This window comes from Dunckerocampus dactyliophorus, chromosome 18, assembly GCF_027744805.1.
Source record: "Dunckerocampus dactyliophorus isolate RoL2022-P2 chromosome 18, RoL_Ddac_1.1, whole genome shotgun sequence".
Taxonomy (NCBI): domain Eukaryota; kingdom Metazoa; phylum Chordata; class Actinopteri; order Syngnathiformes; family Syngnathidae; genus Dunckerocampus; species Dunckerocampus dactyliophorus.
In genome coordinates, this window is record NC_072836.1 from 15,660,352 (window position 1) to 15,671,985 (window position 11,634).

General features: G+C 41.2%; 1 protein-coding gene across 1 annotated transcript; it reads left to right on the plus strand.

Moving 5' to 3' along the window:
* Positions 1–3,389: 3,389 nt before the first annotated feature.
* gcdhb (glutaryl-CoA dehydrogenase b) lies at positions 3,390–9,846 on the plus strand. The gene is made up of 12 exons (XM_054760722.1): positions 3,390–3,552; positions 3,928–4,063; positions 4,658–4,687; positions 4,790–4,930; positions 6,000–6,062; positions 6,257–6,427; positions 6,554–6,683; positions 8,193–8,409; positions 8,498–8,601; positions 8,664–8,789; positions 9,087–9,247; positions 9,329–9,846. The coding sequence occupies exons 2-12, from the start codon at positions 3,964–3,966 to the stop codon at positions 9,400–9,402; spliced, it is 1,317 nt and encodes a 438-aa protein (XP_054616697.1). The 5' UTR covers positions 3,390–3,552; positions 3,928–3,963; the 3' UTR covers positions 9,403–9,846.
* Positions 9,847–11,634: the final 1,788 nt, after the last annotated feature.

The window sequence follows — 11,634 nt, forward strand, 5'->3', positions numbered from 1 at the left end:
AGATGGCTGAGGCCACCACAGAGTCATAAAAGGTCCGTAAGAGAGTCCTGCACACACCAAAGGACCTCAGTCTCCTCAGCAGGTGGAGGCGACTCTGGCCCTTCTTGTAGAGGGCGTGGGTGTTGACGGACCAGTCCAGTTTGTTGTTAAGGTGAACACCCAGGAATTTGTAGCTGTCTACCAACTCTATGTCCGCTTCCTGGATGTTCACCGGTGTGAAGTGAGATGTTTTCCTCTGGAAGTTAATGATCATCTCCTTTGTCTTGCTGGTGTTGAGTTGCAGCTGGTTAAGCTCACTCCAGCTGACAAAATCCCTGATGACTGTCCTGTATTCCAGATCATTCCCCTCTGAAACACAACCAACAATGGCTGTGTCGTCGGAGAACTTCTGGAGGTGACACTGTGTGGAGTTGTGTGTGAAGTCCGAGGTGTAGCGGGTGAAGAGGAAAGGGGAGCGCACCGTACCCTGAGGGGCACTTGTGCTGCAGAGTACCATGTCAGACACACAGTGACGGAGCCTCACATACTGTGGTCTGCTGGTGAGGTAGTCTATAACCCATGCAGTCAGGTGTTGGTCTACTCCCACACTCTCCATCTTCACTCGGACGGCTGGATGGTGTTAAAGGCACTGGAGAAGTCAAAAAACATGACTCTCACGGCGCTCCCACTGTCCTCCAGGTGTAGCAGTGATCTGTGCAGCAGGTAGATCACTGCGTTGTCCACTCCGATCCCAGGCCGGTAAGCAAACTGCAGGGGGTCCAGCTGAGTGCCCACCAGGTGTCGCAGGTGCTGCAGGATAATCCTCTCCATGGCCTTCATCAGGTGAGAGGTCAAGGCAACAGGCCTGAAGTGGTTAGGCTCCTTGGGACGCGGTGTCTTTGGTATCGGGACCACACAGGAGGTCTTCCACAGGGCCGGGACTTTCTCCAGGCTCAGGCTGAGATTGAACAAGTGCCTGAAAACTCCACAGAGCTGGTCAGCACAGTCCTTGAGGATTCTAGGGCTGATGCCGTCTGGTCCCGGGGCCTTCCTTGCCTTGATCTTCTTTAGTTGACTCCTCACCTGATCATCAGTTATGGAGAGGGGGGTAGAAGATGGCTGGGATGGGGATGTGGGGGTGAAGAGTGGTGAGAGTTTCGGGGGGGTTGAGAGGGGAGTGGTGAAGTGGTGAGGGGGGGAGGAGTGGGCTGGTGGGGGTTGGGTGTTGAGGGTGGCAGGCTGAAGAGTGGATGGGGAGGGGGGGCTGTCCCGGGAAGGTGTGAAGAGGGGGCAGGGTGGGTAGGGGAGGAAGGGGGTGCAGATGCAAATCTGTTGAAAAACAGATTGAGTTCATCTGCCTAGATCTTTTCCCCACTGGCTTGGTCTGTCCCCACTCTTTTACCATGGCCTGTGATGGTCTGTATCACTGTAGTAATATGATTTTGTAACTTAATGGTTGTTTAATTTCTATTGTAGAATCATCTTTTACACCAACAAACCTGTCCGACACTATATTATATATATGTAAGTATTGTACTGGACATCCAGCCATGTCTGTAAGTATTGTGCTCCTTAGGGCCAAACAACCACTCACACATTCATACATATTGACAGTTTAGTGTCCAATGCCTCGCATGCATGTTTTTGGGACGTGGGAGGAAGCCAGCGAGAACTGAAAAATTGCAATTGCTGTAGAAACAGCATGTTGTTGACGAAGGCCACAGACAGCCAGGAATTTAGGTGCACAATGCTGGTCATTACATCGCTGCATATTTTAGCAAACCCCGGAAACCATGGCCTTAGAGGCATGGTTTTGTGTGTGTTGTCTGTCCATGTGCTCATCATTGATGTTTGAGGAGTAGTTTGTTCTGTACAGAAAAAAAACAACAAAGAAAACACTTGTGACAAAGTGCTACTGCTTTGGTTGAGAGTCCGCTTATGTAACGTATTACTTTAGTTTACTTTATTATGCTATGCTACACTGTACTACGTTTTTGAACATCAGTATGTGGAGTAAAACTAAGGAACGGCTTGCGTAAGGAAATCAAACAATGTACCAATATGAGTACGTTTATGAGTACAGGTATATGGTGTTGACAAGGTACATGGAAGAAGCAGGATGCTGAGAGTCACATCTGACATCATTTATCCTGAATCCATTCATTTATTATCATTTATATATAATGCATACCACAGTAATATCATTGTTGACCTGAACGTATTATTCTTTGTTGAAAAGAACTCCAGATGCCTTTCTTGACACAACCAAAGCTGGGAATCGAGCCCATGCCCTCTACCATGAAAAAGGAAGAGTTTACCATTACACCACCAAGGATCAGGTGAGGTCATTTTTTTTTATTTTTTACGGCACTCCACAGAGTCTGATATAATTTCCCTGAATGAAATCATGTATTTATTATTATTATTTAATGCATTCCACTGTGTCTGATATCATTTTCCTCTGAATTCATTCATTTATTATCGTATTTAATTCATTTCATAGAGTCTGATATCATTTATCCTGAATTCATCCATCCATCCATCCATCTTCTATGCCGCTTATCCTCACCAGGGTCGCGGGTATGCTGGAGCCTCCTGAATTCATTCATTTATTAATATTATTATTTAATGCATTCCACAGTGTCTGATATGGAAACCAGTTTCTGCCACGGAAAGAAACAAAATATGCGAATGGTATGTCATGATTCTGAGATTTAAAAAAGTCACAGTTATGAGATTAAAAAGTCGACATTACGAGATAAGTTATAAATATGAGATAGGAAAGTCATAATTATGATATAAAAAGTCGAAATGATTAGATACAATCTGCGCATGTGCAGAATGCTCCCGTCAAAAGGACGGCGCCTGCACAGTCTCTATCTCATTATTTTGATATTTTACCGCATAATCATGACTTACCATTGATTTATTTGTTTCTTTCAGTGGCGGAAACGGGCTTCCACGCTATGATATTATTTCCCCCTGAATTCATTTCTTTATCGTTGTTTTTTTTTTATCGCAGATCATGTGCTGCATTTATTTCCTTACTCAATGTTTTTGTCAGTTTGATCTATTACATTGTTCTGTATTTATTTACTCATCATACAATTTGGTCAGTTGTATTACTCCTGTGTTTATTCATAATTTATTCCTGATTGTTTTCTCATCAATGTAATAATTATTCTGTTGATATTTGTCTGTTATACCGTTTTTATCTACTTGTGCATCCATACAGTGTATTATTGGGTGGTGATAAATGAGGAAGCACATACACTTGTGGGTGTTTACTTCCTACTGAGGTTCACGCCCCGCTGATGAGCCAATCGCGATCAGCTGCAGTCGCTGAAGTAGCCGTTAAATTTTCTTTTCTTACCAATAAAGGTATTAAACACATCGAGTTATCTGTTAACTACTATGTACCTGGTAAAAGGTAAAACCAAAGCGCAAAACGCGTTCTTGTCGCGCCACGGCAACACGCTGTGACAGTCCTGTACGCGATGACGTCACTGGCTACGCTTTCGTAACCAAAGCAGAGCAGAGAAGGGGATCCAGGACAAGCGTATCTAAAGACAGGTACTTACAGCCAAACCAGAAGTTTGTTTTTAATAGATAACTTACTCATATATTATAATATATGATATATAAAATACACTCCTTCTTTCTAGCAAAGCTACAAACTAGCGTTGTTAGCTGGTAGCTAATAAGTTGGACATATGTTAGCTGAGTTAGCCTAGCTTGTTGTCATGTGGTCTTGTCACTTCATTTCAGAATCCGACATTCCAGTGTATAAAATGCATAAATATACTCTATATAATGTATAAAACTTGTCCTTTAACAGCCACTGGAGTTTGTGTAAACACTGTATCCTCATATAGCTAACCGGTGTCAACACACTTTGAAGGTTATGCCACCAAGTTCCCTTTACATACTGTATGTTGTCTTCTCCAGGTCTCCTTGTTCTGATTTCCTAGACGAATCTCCATCATGGCATTAAGGAACGTGTGTCGCCTCTTGGCTCAACCTCAGAGATGTAACATCCTTTCAATAGCTAGAGCTCAGGGCACTGCAGCAGCTGCCAGATGGGGTAAGTCATTAATGATAAGAATAAATAGCAGAAACTGCAAGTAAATGCCCTGCAAACGTTCAGTGGAAATTCACAACACATGCTCATAGTTCGATGTGGAACAAGTTTAGAGCCACACTGAATGGAAGAGTGTAGTTAATTGCAGAGAGAGACAACAGTAAGAGGGTTGCACAATAATGCAATAAATGTCAATCACAATTTTTTTTTGCTTAGAATTGAAATCGCAGGGACGATTCTCCCACACACACCGTTCAAGGCCATGTGCTAGTGCATTTTAAATAAATCGTGTTTTTCGTGTTTTTTTTTAATCATTAATATTAGATGCCTCATTGTCTGGTTGCAATGGTCTGCCGCTCTTGATGGGAGCTGCTGATGGAAGACTTTTTTTTTTTGATAGAAATAAATACAAATAGAAAATAATCCATCAAGTCAAGTGCATTGCTTGCTCACGCCACAACATATTCTTGCATGTGATCAAGACAAGTCTAAAAAAAACATAAAATAGAGAGGCTTTGCCTCTAAAATTGTATGTATTTTATTGGTTGGTGTTCAGCAGTGAATGACGGTAGACATGTTTCTCTCTTATTTCCTCAGATGCAGAGAAGACTGAGAAATCAAAAGCACGTGCGTGTTTGAAAATGTTTTTGGGATTGAAAAATTATTTTTAACAATTCAAGGTTGATTGATTGATTGATCTCTGTGCGGTCCAAACTGAAATGCCAACAGCTAAAGTCCAGTTCAACTGGCGTGATGCTCTGGACCTGGAGGGCCTACTGACAGAGGAGGAGGTCATGATCAGAGACTCTTTCAGAACCTACTGCCAAGACAAACTGATGCCTCGCATCCTTTTAGCAAACAGAAATGAAGGTAAATGGCGCACACAGTCCTTAAATGTTGTGTATTTCATTAAGTCACTACAGTCACGGCTAGGGATGCGTTTCGATACTCAGTACCTTAATGGCAACCGGTGGCGATGTGAATAGTAACCAGAGCAAAAAACAATGTAGACATAAAATATAGTTGCTGCAGAGTCGTAACGTAAGTGTCGTAACAGCGGCACACTTGACGTTTTCGCCGGTTCGGGGTGTTATGGCAGTTTTTTCGAATCAATGAATATTGTCCACCGAAACAAGTTGTCTTTTGTGTATTTTATTATGAAAGCTTCGAGTGGCCACTGAATAGAGGGCAGTCCCTCCAAAAGCGCCGTCTGTCCAGAAGTGCAAGGAACAAAGACGCAAACATGTCAGTGTGGGAAGGTACAGGAGTGGGGAACTTTTCTTTCCTCCTTCTTTAAGGAGTGGACACTCCCGCTATTGAATAGAAGCCAGCTGTGCGATAGCACGGACCGGCCGACCTGAACACATGTAGCTAGTTCAAAGGACCAGTGAAAGGTGAAAAATTACCACAAAAATAATTGCATCCAAACATGGTAAAAGTTCATACAGTGAATATATTGATTTTGCCAATGCAGGGGTGAAACGCTCAAAAGTTTGCTTATACTTTATCTCAATCTATGCAAAGTCAGCCACCTGCAGCAAGCGCTTGTCATTCTCCAAAATTCCCCAACATCACCAGAAAAAACCCAGTAGGTTTTTCTAGTGGCGTCTGAACGCTTGCTGAACATTGCAACAAAGTTGTGAAGTTGGCAACACTGATTCCTGATCCCTTATTCTTTGGCAGACCATGTATGCAGTACGGAATTGTAACGACAAGCTACATTCACAGACAGTCCTGTTATAATGTGCTTATGAGTGAGGCCAAACGATAACTCGAAATCTATTTGTCGTGGGCCACCACAAATGAACGTATTGGAAAACACTGGGTTTTCTACATTGAGGACTCAAAAGTCTTAGTATAGAATATTATATCAACTACTACTAAATATAATCATTTTTTGCTATTGAAACATCACATAACTTGAGGTATTTGCTTTCAGTGTTTCACAGAGAAATTGTGCCGGAAATGGGGGAGATGGGGGTCCTGGGTCCAACCATTAAAGGTCAGTGTGAACATGTCTCACTTGATTCCACCAAAACAATGGTCTGCAGTTGCTCAGTCAAGCATTTTATCAGTTTTTCACCACATTCATTTTGCCTGGCGTTAACTTTTTGAATATTTTTTAAATGAAATCAACACCATTGCTTTAGTGTTTAGGCTTACCATTGACAATAACAGCCTGTGTATGTTGTAAAGGGTACGGCTGTGCCGGGACAAGCTATGTGGCCTACGGTTTGATTGCCAGGGAAGTAGAAAGAGTGGACAGCGGCTATCGTTCAGTGATGAGTGTGCAGTCATCACTCGTCATGCATCCCATCAATGCCTACGGCACCGAGGAGCAGAAACAGAAGTACCTGCCCAAGTTGGGTAAGTAGAAACAGCCCAGCTCCTCGAGAAAGTATTGCTTATTGACAGAGACGTCAGGGAAGGCTTTTGTCTTAGTATCCATGATTTTAAACTCCTATGTGGTGAATACGCCTGTTTCTTCCTTAGCTCGTGGAGAGATCCTGGGTTGTTTTGGTCTGACAGAGCCAAATCATGGCAGCGACCCAAGCGGCATGGAGACCAGAGCCAAGTACAACCCGTCCAGTCGCACCTACTCCCTCACAGGCTCCAAGACCTGGTGAGTGCTGAGTGTGTGTCTATACAGCAAACACCTCCAGTACAATTGATGACAATCCTGCTTTTTAAAAGCATGACAATGCTTGGTTCTGATTGACTCCCTAAGAGAAGCACTCATTTAAGCATGTTTTCTTTCTCTGTGATTTTTATATTTTGATGACTCAGCACCACGAGAGGAAAAGATATTCAGGGATCAGTTCTACGGCTGTGTTAATGTTTAAAGTTAAATTGATACTGTATTTTCAATTTTTGCAAAGTGCCTTAAACTGTAACACACAATGTAAAGATTAAAAAAAATATATAATGCTCTTTCAATGAACATTTCAAAGTAAAATGTACCGTTTCACATACATTCATAACCATATAGATTTGGGGCTGCGTGTTCGCATTATGGGGTCGTCCTTGTAGCTTGTCATTCCAACTTCGTACAGTAGATGGCATCGTAAGGCTGCTTCTTAACACATCTCATACGCTACCAGTGAGACATTAGTACTACATTTTACAATGACTGTACATTATCTTTAAAATCAGCCCATACTTACATGGAGGCAGGATTTTATTACTTTTTTTTTAGTCGTCAAAACGTGTTATATGGCGCACACGTGTACCACTGAGTCAATACTTCATGTTCTGTTGTTAAATAAGGTTTAAAAACATGAGACACGCGCACGAAAAAGCTCAGTTTTACCCGTCTGCACACAAACACTGAGCTGTAGTTTGTGAAAATCTCCATTCTGGCTGGAGATTGGCAGCATGACCAATTATGTAAATTAGACGATGACATCAGCTATATATATTTATATTTGTAAACAGTAGTAGATATTTGTATAAATAGGTACCACAGGTGTAAAGTCATGGATCAGCTTGTAAAAGTACAGTACTTGAAAATGACTTTTGAAAAGGAGTTTTAACCCCTAAATATGAGAAATGTCAGTATGATACATACCAAAACTACAAACACAATAAAAAGGGATTAAGTTAATACCTCTGTGTCAGATAAATAAAACAAGATAAAATACATACATACATACCTATTTTCTAAAAAGGACTTTAAGTGTGAGGCGGAAGCCAGAAGTCTTCAATGGGAGGCACAGCAGCTGGAGAAAAATACAGAAAAACATTTTTTTCAAACCTGTTAAGATAACTCAGGTGATGTCTAAGGCAAAATGAATTGATTTTTCGTTCCTAGATTGAGCGAAATAACCGAAAACTCCACAACAGTGCTCTAAAAGGGCAGTAGGAGAGGATTATTCTTGTATTTGTATTATTTTCTCCAAGGGGAGGCTTATTATTATTTCCTATTTTTTTCTTGAAAGGTAATTTTGTTGCATAGTAGTGAAATGTTATCAAGCAGCCACAGGGTGCAGCCCTTTACACTTAAAATAATACATGAAATCCACATCTTTTCTGCTGATTGAACATTATATGATGACAATGACATCTAAGTACGTTTTATCTACTGAAGATCTTAAGTGAATACACTTGAAGCTGTAGTTGCTGCCACCTGCAGGATCACCAACTCCCCGGTGGCAGACATTGCGGTGGTGTGGGCCAAGTGTGACGACGGGAGAATTCGCGGTTTCATCCTGGAGCGTGGCATGAAGGGCTTGTCGACTCCGAAGATTGAGGGAAAGTTCTCTCTGAGAGCGTCTTCCACTGGCATGATCCTCATGGATGAGGTGGAGGTTCCAGAGGAGAACCTGCTGCCTAATGTGTCCGGCCTTGGGGTGAGTATGTGCTGGAAGATTAACATCCTTCTTTTTGTGCACTTGCTTTTTTGTGTGTGTGTATACATGTTTTGGAAATTCCTGCCAGGGTCCATTTGGCTGCCTGAACAACGCTCGTTACGGCATAGCATGGGGGGCTCTAGGGGCCGCAGAGTTCTGTTTCCATGCAGCTCGGCAGTACACACTAGACAGGTAATCACTGTCTGTGCGTGTATATTTTAAGCAGCCTTATGAGTTCTTCTTCTCTAAACCAGGATTCAGTTCGGCGTGCCGCTTGCAAGGAATCAGCTGATGCAGAAAAAGATGGCCGACATGTTGACGGAGATCACCGTCGGCCTGCAGTCCTGTCTGCAGCTGGGAAGACTCATTGATGAGAAAAAGTGAGAACACGCGTAGTGTGTCAACAACTCTTCCTTTGATCATGATATTTCATTGACATTCTCAGGGAGGCTTCCCGCAAGGCATGCTGGGAAGTCCACACGTACACTTCCCCAACAGAAAGTATCCTCACGGTTTATTAGTATAAAATAATATTGTTTTGCATGCATATTAGTGTTGAACCGCATAGCCTGTGTGGTGCAGTTACATTGTGTCTTCCGCATTGGTTACTTGTTATTTTTGGTTGAAACAATCGTGAGCAAGGGAGGTGTTTGGTTTGACTGCGGTTTTGTCACCAGAGCGGCCCCAGAGATGATCTCCATGCTGAAGAGGAACAGCTGCGGTAAAGCCCTGGATATCGCCAGGCAGGCCCGAGACATGCTGGGAGGAAACGGCATCGCAGACGAGTACCACATCATTCGCCACGTCATGAACCTGGAGGCTGTCAACACATATGAAGGTGAGGCGTGTCACAGAATCAGTGTATTTCATTTAATGCATGTATATCTTATACATATGCGCACCATCTTCCCCTCCTCAGGTACCCATGATATCCACGCCTTGATCCTGGGCAGAGCCATCACTGGGCTGCAGTCCTTCACTGTGGACAAGTAGACCCAAATTCTTAGTGCTGCTTTCCACCAAGCTGGAGTCTGCTCTCTGATACATTTGCCTGTGCAGACTGTCATGCATATTTAACACCTAAAGAGATATTTTTGTAATTTCACAGCAATGCGGTGATTTGTGTTTGATGTTTCATTTTGTATCAAGACAATTCTTGAATTAAGGACAGTTCTTAAGGTCAACAATCAGATTTGGTTACTGATGTCTAAGATAATTAAGATAAAGATAACATTAATAACATGATCTCAACTGTTTTTCTTTTACGTCCAAGGGATGGTTGTCTGACAAGACTCATTATGATGATGATGCTTCTTCATGCACTTTATTGGTTCTTTCTCTAATATGATCATGACTTTGCATGGTTTGCCAGAGGTCAACGTTTTGCATCAGTGCTTTTAATAAAATGTATTTAATAGTTCATGTTTTACAAAAGTATTTTTGGGCTGTTTGTATTCTGTTTAGATCAGGGATGTCCAAAGTGCAGCATGGGGGCCATTTGCAGACCACGGCTATTTGTTTTTTAGTGGCCCACAGCCCATTTAAACAATATAGACAAATCTGCAGTAATTTTACAAGACTAAAGTCAAAATAGAAAAAAGGTGTATTCTAATGGGACAATGTTGTAATATTCTGAGAATAATGTAATAATCCGAGGAAAAATAACGTCATTTTTGTAGGAATAGAATTTAACAAGAAAACTAAAAACAGCAACAACAAAAATGGAAAAACAAGTAATTTTACAACAATACAGTAAAGTTAAAATATTAAGAGAAAATAGTTGTAATCTAATGACAAAGTCGTCATTTTATGAAAATAACAATACTATGAGAAAACGTAACATCATTTTAGTAGCATAAAGTTGAAACATGAAAAAAGAAACTTTTTTTTAAGTTGTAATATGAGAAAATGAGTAAGTAATTTTTGGAAAATAAGGTTAAGGAAAAAGTTATAATTTTATGAGTATGAAGTCATAATTATGAGAAAATGTACAAGAAGAGTTGAAAAAACAATATGGAGAAAACTTAAGAAAAATTAAAATAAACATAAAATAATTTCCTAAGAAGTCCAAATACTAAGAAAAAAAAATTGTAACGTGAAAACAACTTGCAGTTTTATAAGAAAACTTGTAATATGATTGTAGAAGCACAGAGTTGAAATATTTTAAAAAATGTTAATTTAAAAAAATTGTAACATAAGAAAAAGTAAAATTCGGTTGGGGAAAAGTTATACAATGGGATTAAAGTCAAAATATGGGAATAATATACTGTATACTCTTAACAATATGAAAAAAAATGTACAAAGATTAAAAAACAGCAAAAATGCAAAACCCGCGGTTCATACCAATAATATGCTTTTTTTTATATCACAAAGATGAGATGCAGTTTTTTCTTGAAATATATAACTTCTTAGAATTTCTACAAAATATCACAGTGGCCCTTGCATCCTTTTATTTTTCAGTATGTGGTCCTCGGTGGGAAACGTTGGGACACCCCTGATTTCGATGGTGTTCCATTCCTCTGTTTTCTATACTGCTTGTCACCATTAGGGTCATGCACATCCAGAAAACCAGTAAGTTAAAGCAAAAAATGTTAGAATCTATCCATAAATCTTCTATGCCGATTATTCTCACTAGGTTCACGGGACTATGCTGGAGCCTATCCCAGCTGACTTTGGGCAAGAAGCGGGGTACATCCTGTACTGGTCACCAGCCAATCGCAGGGCACATATAGACAAGCAATCACTCAGACTCACATTCATACCTATGGACAATTTAGAGTGGCCAATTAACCAAACATGCAAAGCGGTATTCAAACGCTGCCCATGAAAAGCAGGAGATCACATGGTGCAATTCATGTGTAAGACGTACACAGACGCAGATGGCGGTTACATAAGTGCGGAGGTCACACACGCCAGTGTTGTCCATCCTCTGGGATGCTCACGTTCACGTTCATCCTGTCCCTCACGAGGGGAAGAGTCACCACACCTGTTGACCTCAAGTTCACAGGATTAACACGAACACAGCCTTTTATGTTCATACATTCTGAATCCTATACACTATACGTTAGAAGAATAACATACATTTCACTTAATAGCCTGACATATGTAATATGTTTCACAATGCAGCTCCTCTGTGATGGAAAAGCGCAGATTTTAAAGCGGGATGCACTCTTCCCCAGACGGGGGGCAGAAGACTTGTGGCAGGTGCAGCAGCATCTCAATACA